The 20,563-nt window shown below is 40.0% G+C and overlaps 1 protein-coding gene across 3 annotated transcripts in view; it reads right to left on the bottom strand.

Annotated features, from left to right (window-relative positions):
• ZDHHC13 (zinc finger DHHC-type palmitoyltransferase 13) overlaps positions 1-17,060 on the bottom strand; it is a 50,835-nt gene extending 33,775 nt beyond the window's left edge. The window contains exons 1-2 of one of the 3 annotated variants that reach the window (XM_042904421.1): positions 16,954-17,060; positions 3,058-3,203 (exon numbers count right to left, since the gene is read on the bottom strand). In XM_042904421.1, coding sequence (XP_042760355.1) covers positions 3,058-3,203; positions 16,954-16,980 — 173 coding nt within the window. In that variant the 5' untranslated portion in view covers positions 16,981-17,060. Of the gene's footprint in view, positions 1-3,057; positions 3,204-12,468; positions 13,530-16,953 lie in introns of those variants that run through there. The other 2 variants (XM_042904423.1, XM_042904422.1) reach the window with 2 other exon arrangements.
• Between the last annotated feature and the right edge of the window lie 3,503 nt (positions 17,061-20,563).

Below are 20,563 nucleotides of genomic sequence, written 5' to 3'. Positions count from 1 at the left end.
TAAAGCATGATATATAAGCTGTTTTATAGGCTGAAGGAAGGGCATTTCAGGCAGAGAAAAGAACATGTATAAAAACCAGAGACGTGAAACTGCGTGGATGTTCAGAGAAATATAAGCAATTTAGCACAGCAGAAACATAAAAGCATAAAAAAAGGGAGTGGCAAGAGATCAGGCTAAAAGAGGCAGGCAAAGGCTGCATGGGCCTCTATGCCATGCTATGCAGCTTAAGACTTCATAGTTCGAAGGGAAGCTGCTGAAGATTTTAAAAAGGAAAGCATACCCACTTTGAGTTCTAAGAAAGATCCCATTTGTGGTGGTATGGAGGCTAATCAGAAGAGCGTGACTCTGGTACATAAAAATAGGTGGGAGGTAATGAGAACCTGAACTAAGAGAGGCAGTAAGAATGGAAAAGGAGGAATGGACTTGAGGGATATTTAAGATGGTTATTTAAGTGACTATCAGAATAAAAAATATCTTTTGAATACTACAAAAAGTTTTTAAATCGTTCATTAGCTTTATTTCTTTCTAATAGAAACTATTAAGTCCCCAACAGACCATTTAGCACTTTCTTTGAGACTTATTTTTTAATGTGTGTTTTTTTTTTTAAGTTTATTTGAGAGAAAGAGCACACATGCGTGTGTGCGTGCGAGTTGGGAAGGAGCAGAAAGAGAGGGAGAAGGAGAGAATCCCAAGCAGCCTCTATACTGTCAGCACAGAGCCCGACGTGGGGCTCGAACCTACGAACTGTGTGAGATCACGACTTGAGCCGAAATCAAGTCGGATGCGTAACTGACTGAGCCACCCAGGCGCCCCGATACTTATTTCTATTTAGAGGGAGCCAAATGTTTCAATAGGCCCTCAAGGGTGAAAATCACAATGTTAAATTAAATAACGTATACCTCACCAAAATGTGCGTGCTGATCAGGCTGTCTTTACGGTACTTTTTAAAAGGTAGAGATGCTTGTTGACAATGCTAAGTGAAAACAGTAATAAGAGAGTGAACTGTGAATAAAGATACGTATATTTATATTCTCCATGTTTTAAAGGTCAACTTTAACATTTTACTGAAAAAGAAATACTCCCTTTATGTGAGAAATACAGTAAGAGTACACATTAATTAGGATTTTGGTGATTTAGAGAACATACACATCCTAGCTCTCTTTGCCTTTTCCAAACACCACCTAATGATATTCCCACAACCACTTAAGGAGGTCTAAGACCTAAAGTAAATTTTAGGAAAGATATAAAACGTGAGTTTTTACTGGAATTCTCTGTGAACATAGCCTAATTTCTTTTATTTATCATAACAGAGCTCTACTGGCAGCAGAGAAACATTTAAATGCTTCTATGCTAATTAAAGCAAATAATTACCTTAAGAACACTCTTACCTTCACATAAATATAATAATACAAGTAATATCAAAAAAGACTCACCTAAAGTAGCAGTTCCAAGGGCTTTTCGAGTTCATATGAATTAGTAATTAGAATACTCAAATAATTATTGATTTCTTTTTTTTTTTTAATTTTTTTTTTTTTTTCAACATTTATTTATTTTTGGGACAGAGAGAGACAGAGCATGAACGGGGGAGGGGCAGAGAGAGAGGGAGACACAGAATCGGAAACAGGCTCCAGGCTCTGAGCCATCAGCCCAGAGCCTGACGCGGGGCTCGAACTCACGGACTGCGAGATCGTGACCTGGCTGAAGTCAGATGCCCAACCGACTGCGCCACCCAGGCGCCCCTTGATTTCTTTTTTTAACATTTATTTATTTTTGAGAGACAGAGCACAAGCAGGGGAGGGGCAGAGAGAGGGAGACGACACAGAATCCGAAGCAGGTTCCAGGCTCTGAGCTGTCAGCGCAGAACCCGATGTGGGGCTCAAACTTACGAACTGCAAGATCATGACCTGAGCTGAAGTCAGACGCTTAACCAGCTGAGCTACCTAGGCACCACAAGTTGATTATTTTTTAACATAAATAATAGATTAGTTTTTGTTAAGGCCTAACAGACTAATCAGTCACCAAACATCTTTGCTTTTGAGAGAAATTATATCAAGTTAGTGTGGTAACATTAGTTCCTTACATGCTGATTAGAAGCTCTGATGGGCAGATTTACATTTGATCACTAAGAAAATGATTCCTAATTAATGTAATCTAAAAGACAAAATATTTCGAAACATGTTCAATGGCAAGAGGTGGGGTGGATGTTAATAACCAGTGAGATCCATGAGGGGGAAAATGTTAGAAACGATTTAATACAAATACCCACATATGGAGATCTCCAGGGGACTTTCAAAACACACTTTCATTTACAGTGCAAGCAAATAACCCACTATATGTTTCAAGTGGCCAGAAAACCTATTTCTATTTTACTGACATTTTTCCAGGGCACCCAGTACAATGGGTACATAGAAAGTATTTGAGGGCTGCCTGGGTGGTTCAGTTGATTAAGCATCCAACTCTCGATTTCGGCTCAGGTCATGATCTCCAGCTTCGTGAGATCAAGTCCCACATCAGGGTCTGTGCTGACAGTGTGGAGACTGCTTGGGACTCTCTTTCCCCCGCTCCTCCTGCTGCGCTCGCTCGCTCTCTCAACATAAATAAACATTTAAAAAAAAAGAAAGAAAGTACTTGATAAATAATCATTTAAAATATCCATTAAGTGTCCGAGCTGATATTTTTCTATCCCGTTGACTTACTTAGGTTGTAGCACATTTTTAAAAACTCCAATTTGTTTCAAACTCAGAGTCTAGTTTTACTGTCATTTATAATCATTAATTCACTCAACGAACACTTATTTGGCAGCAAACACAAGAAGTATGCAAAAGCACTGGGGTGACAAGGATGAAAATGATGTGCTTTTGCTCCTAAGCTGCTCATGATCTAATGGCAGAGACCGGTAGTAAACTGCTAAGGTGCACTGTATAAAGTGCTCTGATGCCCATAGGACAAATACTAGCCGCTAGAGTATGAGGTGAGGAAGGTGCCACAAACTGCACAAACATTATTACGATTCCACAGAACGCAGAAATGATCAGATGAAGTACTGGGGAGACTTACTGAGTAGCTTTTACAATGTCACAGTTACTAGAGTCCTCTATAAGAGGAAGAGCTTCTCTCGCCTTGGCAAGTTCTTTGCTTTCATATGCACAGACTCCATGTCGACCAAATCCTGGAGGGTGGGGGCCGTGGCTGTGATTCCTGCACTGAAGCATAAGAGAAATGTGACAAAGCATAGGAGGAGAATTAATGTCACATTCAATTACATAACGAACCAGCTGCTACTATCAACAGTGTATCTATATTATCAAATTAGAATTACTTTGAGTCTTCCAGGTATATCCTAGGAAAGATTTTCATCTTAATCCTATTCACTGAGTGAGATGATCATCAGAAAATTCCCCATTATAGATTTTGTCATTAAACAAAAGTCATCTACAAAGGCACCAATGGACCTTCTGACCTGTAGTAGCTGGAGGGTTACAGCTACCGACATAGTAGGAAGGTCACCAGCTCTCTGCTTTGGGGAGTTGTAGCAAACACCCTAAGGATACACCCGAACCTCCCAATAAAACAAGTTCTTGAATAGGTATAACTGGAGTCTCAGGAGAGGAGGAGAAAATATTTTTAAATATTTGACTAAATTAATACCCCAAAGCCTTCCAAATTTGGTGAAATTATAAACTCACAACTCTAAAAGCTCAACAAACCCAAGAAGAATAAACCTCAAAACTGTACACAAAGCGGGGCTCCTGGGTGGCTCAGTCGGTTAAGTGGCCGACTTCGGCTCAGGTCAAGATCTCATGGTCCGTGAGTTCGAGCCCCGTGTCGGGCTCTGTGCTGTCAGTGCAGAGCCTGGAGCCTGCATGGGATTCTGTGTCTCCCTCTCTCTCTGCCCCTCCCCCACTCACGCTCAGTCTCTCAAAAAATGAATAACCGTTTAAAACAAAATTAAAAAAAAAACTGTACACAAAAGTATATCATAATCAAATCACCAAAAACCAATGTTAAAGAGATAATCTCAAGGGCAGCCTAAGGATAAAAGATACATTGTGTTAACAAAATCAAAGATACAAATAAATTCAGACCTCTTATCAGTAAGTGCAAGCCAGAACGCAAACACAACAGTTTTCAAGAGCTGAATGAAAGAATTACAAACCTGAAGCAACAGCAAAAATATTCTTCAAAAATGGGGGTGAAATACATACTTTTTCAGACAAACAAAAGATGAGAAAATTGCCAGCAAACTTATATTCCAAGAAATGATAAAGGAAGTTCTTCAGGCTTAAATGAAAATAATACCAGATGGCAATCTGAATCAATACAAAAGAACAGAATGCCAGACCACATGGGTAAATATGTATAATTAGGTGGGTAAACGTAACAGATTTTTTCTCATTTTTTAATTTCTTGGTGATAGTAGAGAAACGGAAGTATCCTTATAAGTATACTTCTAAAAGATGTTATAATAGTTATAAGAGATACTATAGTAGTATTTGCAGGTAGGTAGTGATAACTTAAAGCATATAATGCTAACCCAAGAGCACCCTTTATATGAAGAGGTCTAAGTAATAAGCCAAGAGCAGAGACAAAATGAAATATATAAAAGACACCAAATTAATATTTTTAAAAAGGCAAGAAAAGTAGAAAAAAATGAATACGGAACCAGAGAGGAAAAACATACAAGATGATATTTTCATACCTAACCACCATATTGATCATCATGTTAAGTGCAAATGGTCATAAATAAATAAATGACAGAGATTGTTAGATTGGATTTTAAGACAAACAAAAATACTACAACTATAAGCTGTCTACAAGAAATCTACTTTAAATATAAAAATATACACAGGTTAAAAGTAAAACAACAGAAAAAGACATGCTATGCAGAAACATTAAGCATAAGGAAGGTAGCTGCTACATTTATATAAGACGAAGTAGACATTAGCACAAGAAATATTACCAGAGATAAGGAGGACATTTCATAATATTAAAGAAAGAAGTCAATTCATCAAGAAGACATAACAATCCTAAATGTGTGCGCACCTACAAAAAACTTTAAAGTTCATGAAGCAAAAACTGATGGAACTGGAAAAAAATAGAAATTTTCACAATTGCATTTGGATATTTCAACACTTCTTTCGATAACTATGAAGGAGTAAACAGAAAATCCTGTTGGATAGAGAAGAGGATAGAGAAGACTTAACACTATCCCCCGACTTGATCCAATACATCTTCATAAAGCTCAACCCAACAACAGTAGAACAGATTTTTTTTTCAAGTGCACACAGAATACCAAGACAGACAATATAAAACATGTCTCAACAAAGTCAAAAGGACTGAACGCATACAGAGTATGTTCTCTCACTACAACAGAATTAAAGTAGAAATCAATAACCAAAGGGTATGTGGAAAATTCTCAAATATTTGGAAACTGAACAACACATTTCTAAATAACCTATAGGTCACAGAAGAAAACAAAGAATAAGTGGAAACTATTTTGAACTGAATGGAAAAGAAAACATAGCAAAATACGTAGCATGCAGCCTAAGCAGTGTTCAGAGCGAATTTTTAGCTTTAAAGGCCAAACAGGCAAAAAGAGTCTAAAATAAATCATCTAAGTTTTCACCTTAAGAATCTAGAGACAGAAAATTAAACTCAAAGTAGACAGAATGAAGAAAACAGTAGAGGCAGAAGAAACCCATACAATATGGAAAACAATGCAGAAAATCACTGAAAAAAACTCATTCTTTGGAAGGAATAAATTAATAAAAATTAATAAACCTCTAGCCAAATGGATCAAGAAAAAAGATGTCAATGACAAACAGGCTTAAAAAGGAGACATCAATACAAGATTCTATGAACGTTAAAAAGGTAATAAGGCAGGGCTCAGTTGGTTAAGCGCTCAACTTCGGCTCAGGTCACGATCTCAGTTTGTGAGTTCGAGCCCCGTGTCCAGCTCTGTGCTGACAACGTGGAGCTTGGAGCCTGCTTCGAATTCTGTGCCTCTCTCTGCCCCTTCCCCCATTCACATTGTCTCTCTCTCTCTCTCTCTCTCTCTCTCTCTCTCTCTCTCAAAAATAAGTACACATTAAAAAAAATTAAAAAGGGAGTAAGGCAATACTCAGAACATCTTTATGTCAAAAAATTCAACAACTTAGATGGAATGCAAATACCTCAAAAGACACAAGTTATCAAAATGGGCTTAAAAAGAAATGAGTAGCACTCTAGCTATTAAAGAAATTGAATTCATAATTTTAAAACTTCCCATTAGGGGTGCCTGGGTAGCTCAGTTGGTTGAGCATCCAACTCTTGATTTCAACTCAGGTCATGACCTGGAGTCACGGGATCGAGTCCCCTATCGGACTCAACCCTGAGCATAGACCCTGCTTAAGATTCTCTCTCTCCCTCTCTCTCTCTCTCTCCTTCTGCCCCTCTTCCTCACTTGTGTGCACAGACACACATGCTCTCTCTCGCTCCCTAAAAAATCAATCAATCAATCTTCCCATTAAAAAAAAAAAAAATTACCAACCCCAGGTCTATATAACTTTTAACTGATGAACTCTATCAAAATACTTAAGGAAGAAATGATACCAACTCCTTCAGAAATGATAGGGAATGCTTCCCAGCTCATTTTAGGAAGCAACATTACCCTGATACTAAAATCAAGAGATGTTACAAGTAAAAAACAAAATAAAATAAAAAACAAAGCAAAAAATAACTACAGATTCAATATCCTTTAAAAGCACAGATACAAAGATCTTTAAACAAGACATTAAGCAAAGCGTACCCAGTAATATGTAAAAAGAATAATATAAATTATAGCCAAGCTTAAACATTTTAAAACAAATCAATGTGACTCACCATATTAACAGAATAAAGGAAAAAAATACATTCGTTTCAGTAGAAAAAAAGCAGTTGACAAAATTCAACACCCATGCATGATAAAAACTCTTGAATAAAAATTCCTGGCACAGCAGGGGAAGAACGGAACTTCCTTAACCCGATAAAGAGGTACAGGATGAGAAATCAACAGCTAACACACACTTTGGCAAAAGACTGCATACTTTAACTCTGAAGACTGAAAGAGCAAGGATGTCTGCTATCACCACTTCTTCTTCTTCTTTTTTTTTTTAACTAGGCTCTACGCCCAACATGGGGCTTGAACTCACAACCCCAAGATCAAGAGTCGCTTGCTCCACCAACGGAGGCAGCCAGGCACCCCAATTTTAATCAACATTGTACTCAAGTCCTAGACAGAATAGAGTAAGGAAAAGAAATAAAATGCATACAGATTAGAAAAGAAACAAGTCTATCTTTATCTGCAGACAACAGAATCATATACGTAGGAGATCTAAGCAATCTTTATAAAATTTAAATAGCATCAAAAATATAAAATACTTAAGATCATTTTCTATCATATCCAGCATTTTTAATTACATTCAAGGGGGAGGTTCACATCAAGTATCTAGCAAACCATTCCTAGAAATTGAAACTGGCTAATTATTTCATCATTCCTTCTTGTGCTTTACCATAAGGTTATCCAGCCTTCACCCACCTTATTCACCAGACCTATCTCTCTGAACTTTTCACTGTTTACAAACAGCCCCCCACCAAAAACAAAACAAAACAAAAAACCCACTATTCTCAGGGATAAATACACATTAGGAATAGAAAAACTGAAGATATTTAAAATAATATGCCTAAGTCAATTCTCCAACAGTTCCAAAAAAGGTTTAAGAAATGATAGTTTTACTGAAATAAGTCTATAACCCCTCAATGGGTTTACTAAAAGAGGAAACAGCCTTGTCTTTTTTTAAGCTAACTTACAATAAAATTGACTTTTTGGTATGTAGTTCTATGAATTTTAACACATTATGTATATAGAGTTGTGTAACCCACCACCAAAATCAAGATACAACACAGTTCCAACACTTCAAAAAACCCCACTGGGATATTCCTTTGTTGTCATACCCTCCCCCAATCTCAACTCCTGGCAATTACTGATATGTTCTTCATCACTAGTTTCATATTTCCCAGAATGTCGTATGGAATTATATAGTACATAATCTTCTGAGACTGGCTTCTTTCAGTTAACATAATAGTTTTAAGACTCATCCAAGTGGTTTTATGTTATTAACAGTTCTTTCCTTGCTGTATAGTATTCCATTATATGAATATAACAGTTTATCCTTTCAGACAACCCATGTGAGCTGTTTCCAGCTTTTGGCAATTATAAATAGAGCAGCTATAACCATTCATGCAACAAAGCTTTTGCACGAACATATGTTTTTGCTTCTAAGAGTGAGACTGCTTGGCCATCTGGTAAGTATACCTTAAATTTATAAGAAATCATCAAATTATTTTCCAGAGTGGCTATACCACTTTGTATTGCCACTAACAATGTATGAGAGTGCCCACTGCTTTACATGCCCACGGGCGCCCAGTATGGTCAGTGTAATAGATCTGTAGCAATACATAAGTCATGGTCTTAATTTGCATATCCCTTAATGGCTGAAGTTGAGTATCTTTTGGTTATTGTGGTTATTGTGGTTATTGTCATCTGTTTACTTTCTTTGGTGAATTGTCTTTTACCCATTTATTAACTGGGCTGTTTGTCTTCTTACTGTTAAGTTTTGAGAGTTCTTCACGTTATATATTCTAGATACAAGTTCTTTGCTAGATACGAGATTTGCAAATATTTTCTCCCAGTCTGTAGTTTATTTTCCCACTTCTTAAAAATCTTTTGTAGGGGCACCTGGGTGGCTCGGTCGGTTAGGCGTCCGACTTCGGCTCAGGTCATGATCTCACGGTCCGTGAATTCGAGCCCCGTGCGTCGGGCTCTGTGCTGACAGCTCAGAGCCTGGAGCCTGTTTCAGATTCTGTGTCTCCCTCTCTCTCTGCCCCTCCCCTGTTCATGCTGTCTCTCTCTGTCTCAAAAATAAATAAACGTTAAAAAAATTTTTTTTTTAAATATTAAAAAAAAAAATCTTTTATATAGCAAAAACTTTTAATTTTGATGAAGTCCCATTTATCAATTTTTTTCTTTTATGTACCATGCCTTTGGTGTCCCTTCTAAGAAGAGCTATCTTGGGACCACAACTCCTCTGTTCAAAGAGGAAGTTTTCCTCCCACAGAGTTTCAGGTGCTTGTGCTGCCAGGAGACCTTCTTCTTGCTCCTTGAACCTGAACTAGAAAGAAGGCTTCTCACAGAGCATTCTGTCTGCACTGATGCTCATCTCCATGGTTCAAGTTCAAGCATGGGGGGGGAACAGGGGAGGGAATCCCCAATGGAAAAAAAATGTAAATTCGCTCCTGGTTCAGTGATTTTTTTTGAATTCTGACCTTTCCCTGCAATCTACCTGTTACAATTTACTTTTCAGAATCCTTAGACGGCTGCTACTTACATTGTGCCCAGTGCGTTCAGTGGGATTGGCAGGGAGGAGCGCACGTATTCCACCTTACCCAGAACCACAGCCACAAATGCTCTTTCAATAGGTAAGTTCTGCTGTAGCTGGTGGATTCAGCCTCACTACCCGACACTCCACACACAAGCATACTCACACACAGCTAAAAATAAACATATAGGTAGTGAGATCAAAACATAAAAAAGAATATTACTTTAGGATTCTTTTCATTGTATCACAGCAATTGTAATGATATCCAATTGGAAGACAAGCTGTTGAGGAAAGAGTTGAACTATGCTCAGAATTATTAGTGTGTCAGTAAATAGCAGATGTAGTTAAAGTTGACAGAGTAGTCAGTCTACTTTTTACATCAACATTAATTTTTTAAATTACAAAATGATTCATATTCGTCTAAAAAATCTAGCAACATAAAAGTGAACAAAGGGTAAACAATCTGGACTATTTTCCCTCTAATCTGCAGCCCCCCAAAAAATATTATTAGCAGTTTGGTGTATCCTTCCTCATTATGTATATAGCTGACCCTTGAATAATTCGGGTTTGAACTACACAGGCCCAATTACACACAGATTTTTTTTTTTTTTTATAAACACAGTATACTACTGAAATGTATTCTCTCTTCCTTATGACTTTCTTATTAACATTTTTTCTCTATCTTACTTTATTGTAAGAATACAGCATATAATACATATAACATACAAAATATGTGTTCATCAACTATTCATCTTATCAGTAAGGCTTCAAAAGCAAGCTATTAGTACTTGAGTTTTTAGGGAGTCAAAAGTTACACGTGGATTTTTTTTTTTACTGTGTGGGGGTTGGCGCCCCTAAACTCAGTGCTATTCACAGATGCAGACTAATTTCAGCCTTCACTTCTATAAAGAACCCTATAAAGAACACCCTATACATTTTACAGCATTGATTTCCCAAAGTAGGACTGCTGGGCCAGAAAATATATGCTGAAACATAAATAGATACTGAGCAACTACTCTCCCCATTTCACACTCTGGAGCAAGTATGTGAGTATTCTTTTTTCCCTACAAACCTCCCCATAACTGAACATTATCAATCATTTTACTATCTTTCCAATCCAATAGCTAAAAACAGCATCTTGTTTTTCATTTGTATGCCCCTAGTTGCTAATGAATCAGTGTTATGTTTATTGGCTTTCATATTTTTTCTTTCGTGGACTCCCTTTTCATAGTCTACTGTTTTTCTAGTGGATTGTGTATCTTTCCCCATTTGTATGTTAGGAAGATTAACCTTTTGTTTAGACACAGATTTTTCAACGCAGAAATTTACTCATTCCACAGATACAAATTTTTTTGCTTCTCTTAATGCCTTATCATCAGCTTCATTTTTTGTGTAGAAAGTTGAGGAGGATTACACATTTCAATGTAAAGATTATCCACAATTAAAAGCATTTATTTTTTTCAACAATTAATTACTGTGTATTTATGGCATACAAAGCATTATGCTAGGGGCACAGAAGACATGGGTATCTATCCTCCAGGAGTTTAGTCTAATAGAGTCTAATAGAGACAAACAGAGTAAAGTGATAATGCAAGGCAACGTATGATTAAGTGGCAAAAATGGGTGGTAAAGCCTAAAGAACAGAAGCTACCTTCTGTTCACATCATCATTTTTTGCCAAAATCGAGGTCAGAGTAAACCTAAAAAATGATCATATAAATTCAAAGCCTGTTTTCAAAGTCAGTGATCTCCAAAGTCAGGCAAGGCCAATCAAGGCCACATACGCAGTGACCCACTGGGTAATGGGAGAACATGTTAAAGCTTCTATTATAATGATTTTTATCTTTTTTTTTTTTAAAGGGAAAACCACAAAAATTTACAAACCCGGTTCTTTAAGCTTTACTAATTTTAGCACTGCCAGCCTCTTTTGATTCAAATGTCAAGCCAGTCACTCTTTTACAGCCTGGGGCTGGGGGGGGGGGGGAGCGGTGGGCAGAGTAGAAGTTCCACCACCCAGAGGGGCTGACAGTGGGACCTTCAGCATACTGCAGCATCTATCAGGTTAAGTTCATTTTCAAGTTACATTATCTCATTTTAACTTACTCCTCTGGAAATAAGCAAGTGGCTTAAATTGATTCCTACAAAGAAGCCATGAAGTAGGCTAATAATAAGCATAAGTACAAGCAAACAAGAAAATAGCAGAGCTGATACTTTTATTCATAGTACCTTCAGTATAACCTAAAGTAAAAGCAAAGACAATCTAATCTGATCTAACAAAAAGCCAGTCTCCCTACAAAAAAAAAAAAAAAAAAAAAAAATCAAAATTAATCGAAAGGACTACTTTGAAACACATTTATATTTATTATTTTTAGTTCAAAACCTTACCATAGGTATATAACAGAGCTGTCTGTCAGTCAACGAATATAATTTAGAAACATACTGTCAGATCTTACAATAGCATGCCCTGTGACGATACGAATTCAGCAATGGGTTCCTGTCCCCAGCCCCCATGTACATCAAACAGAGGGAAGCTGAACTTTTTAAGTCCCAGCTGACCGACCACATAACACAGAACTGTGCCATCAATCTGTAAGTTAGAGTGACCAATTCCCAACAAGTGACTAACAAACTGCAGTCAGTACCTGGATAATTTGGACCATGCAGCGTGCAGTGCAGGCTTCATTTATCATTCCATTAATTTCATAGCACATGATGTTTTACAAAAATGAAAATGTGGGATTCCGCTTTTCACATTATGGTAGGGTTTTACTCTGGGGGTACAAGCTCAAAACTGTTTTACTGATAGGAATGCATGATCAAAGCAGCTTAAAGATCTCCTTTGCTTTGGATATCACACACCCCCAAAATTTTACAAGAGCTACCGTTGAGAAAGGGAATGATCTGCTTTGGGGGAGGTCAACTTTGGGAGCAGTCACATAAAACTGTTTACGGAAAGCAACCATACATTCCTATCACCAAGACTAAAGCAAGATAATAAATCCTTCTTAGAAATTACCCTCTAGTTATAAAAAAAAAAAAAAAAATGTGTAAGTATTCTCTGATTTCATTTTTACCTTGTTGAAATGTAAACCCCTTGAGAACAAGGCCAAAGTCTCAGATTTCATGTTGGTGAATGTTGGCGAATGCTGGTTATTTTTGGCTTCAGTGTTTACATTTGTAAAAGGCAAAGAACTGGTCAGCGTAGCTATAAAGTTTCTTCCACGTCCATGCTGTATGGATCTAAGAGGAGCTGTTACAACAGTCATTACTGAAATGTGCACTGACAAAGACTTTTCACATAAACAAACACCCTTTACAGCAGTGAAAGCTCCACTGCTATCTGGCGACCTACAATGTTAAGGGAACAGAAGAGACTAGGCAAATTCTCATGATGGCAGCAAACTCATAAGAGTTCTCATTAACCATTCATTCAGAGAAATGTAAAGAACACCTGCTAGGTACCAATCACAATACAGATGGTCCCTAACCTACAACTGTTCAACTTAGGATTTTTCAGCTTCATGATGATGTGAAAATAATATGCATTCAGCAGGAACTGTACTTTGAATTTTGATCTTTCCCAGGGCTAGTGATACATGGCAGGATGCTTGTGATGCTGGGCATGGCGCCCACTCAGCCATGCGATCACAAGTGTGAATAACCGATATGCTTTCAACCATAGTGTACCCAATATAACCATTCTGTTTTTAACTTTCAATACTGTATTCAATAAATTACATGACATATTCAACACTTTATTATAAAACAGGCTTTGTGTTAGATGATTTTGCCCGACTGCAGGCTAATGGAAGTGTTCTGAACACATTTAGGCGGGTCAAGCGAAGTTATGATGTTCAGTAGGTTAGATGTAATAAATGCACTTTCAACTTATGATGGGTTTATTGGATGTAACCCCTTTGTAACTGGAGGAAAATCTGTATTAGGTAATTAGGGAATAAGACAATTCCAGCTGCAATCCATTCATTTACTCATCAGATGTTTACTGAACGCCCTATATGTGCCAGGCATTGTTCTAGACACACGGATATGGCAGTGAACACAACAGGCAAGATTCAAAAAAAGTAAAAAGGATGGGACACCTGGGTGGCTCAGTCAGTTAAGCATCCCACTCTTGATTTTGGCTCAGGTCATGATCACATGGTTTCACGCGTTCAAGCCCCACAAAGGGCTCTATACTGGCAGCAAAGAGCCTACCTGGGATTTTCTTTCTCTCTCTCTCTCTCTCTCTCTCTCTCTCTCCCCCCCCCCCCCTTCTCCCACTTGGGCTATCTCTGTTTCTCTAAAATTAAATAAATACACTTAATTTTTTTAAAAAAGTACAAAGGATACCAAGAAACAGGTAGCTGGCTGAATAATCTCCCTCACAGGGAAGAACAAGACATTATGAAAATTATGTAACAGAGATATGGCTACATCTGTGGTGATTTTTTACAACAAAGTCCCTAAATTCTTTGATACCTCTCCATCAAGAGGAGAGGGTCTGTGTCCCTTCCTCTCAAATCTCAGCTCTGTGACTGCCTCACTAATAAAATACCACAAAAGTGATGCTTCACCAGTTTGCAGGCCCAGGTCTTAGAAACTGTCAGCTTCCTCTCTCTGTCTCTTGAGATGCTCACTCTTAGAACCCAGCCACCATGCTGTGCAGAAGCCCAGGCCACATGTACGTGTTCCTGCTGAAAGTCAACATAAACTGCCAGATACGTGAGTAAAGACACCACCGGATGATACTAACCCCAGCTACTAAGTATCCCAGATTATGAGTCTTTCTAGCAAAAGCTCCAGACACAGTAGAGCAGAAACAAACCATCTCTGCTATGCCCTGTCCAAATTCCTGACACACAGTCCATGAGCATGACAAGGGTTGTTTTACACCACTATGTTTTAGGGTGGTTTGTTACATAGCAATAGAAAACTAGAACAATTTTAAGATATAACAATATAAGATATAAGATATCATATATTTTTCACATGGAGATATCATGAATATTATTTTTTTTCTAAATAGTAAATAAGTACTATTAAAGTTACACTGGGCATTAATTGAAAAGAAACCCAAGATCTAAAAAATCATATTCAAACTCTGATGAGGATCACTATTCCTGCCAGATTATCAGATAAAACAAAGAGAAACCTAATAGATAACCATTAAAACTTCTCATGACATTAACAGAAGTACAGAGTTGCTTCTAAGTTCATTCATTGGACATGTGTTTACAGAGTACCCATCAATACTAGGCACTGTTCTAGATGCTAGGCACACAGCAGCGAACATAACAGATAAAAATCACTGCCCTCATAGAACTTACATTCAATGGAAGGAAAGAGACAACAAACAAGACAACGTATGCATCGGGCTCCGCTGTGCTCTCTCTCTCAAAATAAATAAATAAACTTTCAAAAAATGCAACACTCTTTATTAAAAAAAAAAAAAAAAAAGACAAAAACCTTAAAGCGGTGGGGGAATAAGCCATGTGGGTATCGGAGGAAAGAGTACGCCAGCCAGAGTGAAGAGAAAGTACAAAGGTCTTGAGGCCAGTGTGGCTAGGGTTGATTAAGCAAGCAAGAAAGTAGTAAAAAACAAAAAGAGGTCAGAGAGGAAACTGGGGGCCAAATGGCATAAGCAAATTCTGGCAAAAACAAAAACAAAAACAAAAAACCCAACAACACTGAAATTGGAATCAGTAGAACCAAATCCAACAAGAACAGGAATGTTTCTGCCTGTTTTGTTCACTGATTTATCTCCAGCACCTACACCAGTGCCTGGCACGTAGTAGAAAGAATGAAGTCTTCACTCTGTCACTTGGCAGCTATTTGACTTTTAACAAATGCCTCTGATATTTTGAGCGTCAGTTCTAATCTTTAAAACCAGAATAACAATCCCTCCCCACCTCATAGGGTCAGAGTGATCAAGCATGGGGAAATATTTTGCAAACTGTAGAGCACCATATACAGGTGAAATCTTTATTACTGAAAAACAATTATTATTATTATTATTATGGTATTATTAACAACAACAATTATTATTAACAATGACCACTCTACCATGCCCCATTAATTTCAACCTCTGAATCATTCTCTCCCTCCACCTGTCATGAAACTGGGGCAGGGCTATCTTTCCCTTCAGCACGAGGGAGTGGACTTTAAGCACTTGAAGGCTTTTGTCAATGAGTGGCAGTAATTAAGATAAGACAGGTAATTCTCTCAACTTTTCCTTGAGATTCTCTGAGAAATAAAATAAGACATAGCTTCCAGGTGAAACTATACCCCCTCTTGCCCCCTTTTGTAAAATCCAGCAGGCTTGCGAGCCTTTTTTTTTCCCACTGTCAAAATGCAAGAACGCCTAATACGATAAGAACAACTTAACAAATTCTCTTGTTTTATCCTTTCTCTTAAACATGTTTTATTCTTTCTCTTAAACCCACATCAGACTGCTTAAAGAAGGACAGGAATGAGGAAGCATGAGAAACACTGTAAGGATTGTAAACACTTCTTTTTTTAGAGGCCAACTAATCCAGTCATCTCAAACTGCTTGGGTCCCATTAAGGGCCGAAAATCTGCTATGTAGCTCACTCCAACTGGAGACAGCTTCAGTTTTCTCCTCAGTAAAAAAGGAGACAATATCATGTTCTTCACGATGCTTCAATTCCAGAATAAAATAATGCATATAAAAGCTTCTGGTATATGCTAAGCACTCACTAAATGTTGGCAGAATCTGGATATTCTTCATTTATCCAACATTAAGTGAACAGCTACAACATGTCAGTCGGCACTTTAGGCACTGGGAAAGGGCCATAAGCAAAAAGGACAAAAATCTTGTTCTCTCGGAACGCCCTCCTGTTATCTCCTGTAACGTCCCCCACTGGCCCGTTCTGTTCTCTGGAATTACATCTGGCTTCTGGTAGGTTCTCCTCCACAGAATAGCATCCTCTTTTTGGGGGGGGGGGGGGGGGGGGGGGGGACGCGGGGGGCCTGCAAATCGCTATCAGGAACCTACCTCTCTTTCCACCCACCTTTACCCCAGCAGAAGCCAACAGCCTCAGTTCTTTGAAAGAGTCAGCAAGGATGTGGGAACAAAAGCTAGAACAGGGCTGGGTGGGGCGAAGGCAGGTGCCCAGGCAACTCCACGGAAAAAAGAGATCAAGAGAACCGCACGGATTCCAGGCCAAGGTCAAGACAGGCTGGTCCAACTCAGGTGTGTCACCTGACACCTCTCCCAGGAACGGCCACACTCCACTCCCAGGCCCCTGAGGTCCCTGCCGGGCACGCGGGTACCGGTCCCGGGGGGCATCCTGGCCCACCGTGCAGGCTGGAGGGCCGGGAGGGCACTCACCCGTGTGTCCTCGCCTTTTCTTTCCGGTCGCCTCCGAGAGAATTCCCGGCATCATTCTCGGCGTCTCCATGCTTCCTCCTCCCCGGCCCAGGCCCCTCCGCCGCCGGAGGCCCCTGTTAGGAGCCGCCTCACACCTACGCCCTTCCCTCTCCCCATGGCCGCCGCCGCTCTCCCGGCCCCCAGACCGCCAGCGTCCGGTCGCACTCACCTGCGAGCCCAGCCCCGGGCCCTCCATCTCGCCCCTGGCGGCCGCGACCAGGCGAAGTGGTGGCAGCAGCTCGCGGGCCACCCCCTCGAGCCACCTTCACTCCCACTTCCTGCTTGCGGCCCCGCCTCCGCGGCGGCCCCCTTCGTGCTTTGTGCTGCCAATCTCCCTCGGAAGAGCCAATCCCTGCCCTTTCTTAAGTGGGGGGCGGGACTTTACTCTGCCGGGGAAGCTAGTGGGGAACCGCGATTCGGAGGCCCCTCCCCTAACCCGCCCCCTCCTTGTGCTTCCAGCCCCAGGCCAACATTGTGCAGTGCACGCCCAGGTAGGCGTCCACCTGTCCATCGCGCCTCATCCTGCCCTACCCAACACACGTCCAGGATCAGGCTGTTATTCCAAAGTCAACCCACCACCTATTGAGAGCAAATGCAGACTTGGCTACTTAATAGCTAGATAACCTTGTGAAAATGTCTTATTTTACCTCATTTCCTCATCTGTGAAATGGGGAAAAATAAGGGTAACTACTTGACAGCTTGTCAGAGGATTAAATGAGAGAAAACTGCAAAGCCCCTTAGCCAATGTCTGACATATAATAAAGAACCAGTAAGTGTTAACTGTTAAAACATTTGCCACTCTCCACTTTTTGATCTTGAGTAAGTCACTTCCACCATCTGGGCCTCTGTTTTTTGTTTTGTTTTGTTTTGGTTTTTTTTATACAAAACAGAAAATATGTGAGTTTCACTGCCCAGACTAGGGGAAGATTGGGCAAGAGCCCTCCACCCCGCACCCCGCGTTCTCCATGCCCTTTTGCGGACTGCATTGAAGAAGCTGGCATCTAAACTGTTCAGCTTGAAGGACAGTTATGAAGCTAGGATAATTGTATATGAAAAAAAAACCTTTAATCTTTGTTGTTGTCATTATTATTATTACGACCCTGCCTATTGAGCACAGGGTCTCAATAGCCCTGAGTTGCCCCAAAGCCCAAACTCTTTGAGCTATAAGCAAAATTGACAAAAATCTTTTTCTCTTGGAATGCCCTCCTGTTATCTCCTGAGATGTCCCCCACTGGCCCATTCTGTTCTCTGGAACTACATCTGTCTTCTGGTAATATCTCCTCCGCAGAGTGATGTCCTTTGGGATTTTGCAGATAGCTATCACATATCTCTCTTTCCATCCACCTTTCCCCAGCCCAAACTAACAGCCTCAGTTTTTTGAAGGAGTCTGCAAGGATGTGGTAACAAGAGCTAAAACAGGGCTGGATAGGGGCAAAAGCGAGTGTCCAGGCACCCATTTCTGAACTCCCAGTGCCCAGCACAGCACTGGGATGCGGAAAATGATTTGTATAATTTTACTGAGTGGATGGACAGAATGATTGGCGTGTCATCAACTTCTATGATACAATGAAGGACAATAGAAGTGTAAGCAACTTCCTGGGAGAGCCAGAGCTGTGAGCAACTAATTTGGACAGGCTAGGATGAGACATCGGGAAAGGCTTCATGGAGGAGAAAGCCTTTGGGTGTGGTCATTTTGCTTAGCTAATAAGAGCAGTGTTTATTGATCACTTACTATGTACTGGCACCCGTGGCAGTGTTTTTGGATATATTATGTCTAATCCACGAAAGGAGTGTTAGTTCCCCCATCTCCCAAAAGAGAAAACTGAAACTCCAACTAAGCATATAAACCCAAGTCACACAGCTGGTTAGTGGTCAAAAAAGGACTTAAACCCAGGTCTCTTACTGCAAAGCGGCTTTGACTGGAGTCGTTTGGTTGTTTCACTTTCAAGAACTGAATTAGAAGATGTTTTTGAACTTGCAGGATGCTTGAAATCCGTTCCTTCAGTGCTTCTGATTGATATCCTAACACATGGGAAGATTCTGGAACAAATAAATCCTAACACTACTCTTTAGCAAGACTCCAGTTCCCCTCCACTCATTTGTTTTATGCCTCCTTTGAACCGCTTCAGATCGGGGTAAGTATGGCCACAACGGATGGCTATATATATATTTTTTTTTTATTTTTTTTTTTTAACGTTTATTTATTTTTGAGACAGAGAGAGACAGAGCATGAATGGGGGAGGGTCAGAGAGAGAGGGAGACACAGAATCCGAAACAGGCTCCAGGCTCTGAGCGGTCAGCACAGAGGCCGACGCGGGGCCCAAACTCACGGACCGTGAGATCATGACCTGAGCCGAAGTCAGCCGCTCAACCGACTGAGCCACCCAGGCGCCCCGGATGGCTATATAAAAGCAAACCCAGTGAGGCCCAAAGTGCCACCGTTACCTCGCATGTTTAAAAACTACTTTGGTATGTAGACAAACCACGGTAGAACAGCAGGAGGGTAGGAACAGGCCCTGGAGCGGCTCTCAGCCCCTGGAGCACTGAGTAGCTGGCTGCTTTGGGGCGTTTTGGGTGAGTTGCTCAATCTGTTTGCTCAATTTGTTCTTCGGTTTCCTCATGTGTGAAAATGGGACAATCATAGTACTTACTTCCCAAGCGTGTCGAGAGAATTAGATGAACCAATGTATGTAAAGTACGTAGAAGGGTGCCTGGTACATGATAAGCACTATATATGGGTTAGCTGTTAGCATCATCGTTCTCGCCCTCACCAGGAGCAGGTGTTGGGGAGCATTGACTGGACCAGCCGGGTGGGGCCGTGTAGAGAGCTTAAGAGAGAAATTCAGCAGACCTGACTTCTCATCCTAACTCTGCCATCACTCATTGAGCATATTAGTTCACTTAAGGCTGCCATACCCAAGTACCACACACTGAGGGGCTTAAACAACAAAAGTTTATTTTCTCACAGTTCTAGAGGACAGCAGATCACGGTGTTATACTAACAGGGTTGATTCTTCTGAGGCCTCTCTCCTTGGCCTATAGATAACCATCTTCTCCCTGTGTCTTTGCAAGGTTCTTCCCTTCGTAGGTGTCTGTGTCCTAATCCCCTCTTCTTTAAAGGCACTAGTCATATAGATTAAGACCCACCTGACTGCATTTTTAAATTATTTGCCTCTTTAAAGACCCTCCTTCCAGATACTGTCACATTCTGAGGTACTAGGTGGTAAGACTTCAACATATGAATGGGAGGAGGACAAAATTCAGCCCATAACACAGTGTGTTATAAATCCTAACACTATTTTCTAACATCATTTTAGAAACATCATTTTCTAACATCATTTTCTATCCTAACATCATTTTCTCTCTGTGGCAGTTTCCCCATTGTCAAATAGGGCTGAGAACAGCTGCAGGAAGCACTAAGCACTAAGCACTCAGTTTTGATCATATAATTTCCCTAGCTGAGACTAAGCTCTACCTTCCAATCCCCATAGCACTTTTTGGATCTCTTTTAGATGATACTATTTCCCTCATTCTGCAACTATATATTGAGTTCCTACTGTGTACCAAGTACTGTTCAGTATTGAGCAAGACAAAAAAAAAAAAAAAAAATAGTCCCTGTTTCCCTGAGGCTTACTGTTTAGTAGCAAGAGACTTTTTAAAAAAAAATTTTTAATGTTTATTTATTTTTTTAGAGAAGAGACAGAGACAGATCATGAGCAGGGGAGGGGCAGACAGAGAGGGGAGACACAGAATACAAAGCAGGCTCCAGGCTCTGAGCT

This window comes from Panthera leo, chromosome D1 (genome assembly GCF_018350215.1).
Source record: "Panthera leo isolate Ple1 chromosome D1, P.leo_Ple1_pat1.1, whole genome shotgun sequence".
Taxonomy (NCBI): Eukaryota; Metazoa; Chordata; class Mammalia; order Carnivora; family Felidae; genus Panthera; species Panthera leo.
The sequence above is the reverse complement of the archived record's forward strand: the minus strand, read 5'-3'. Positions and strand labels throughout refer to the sequence as shown.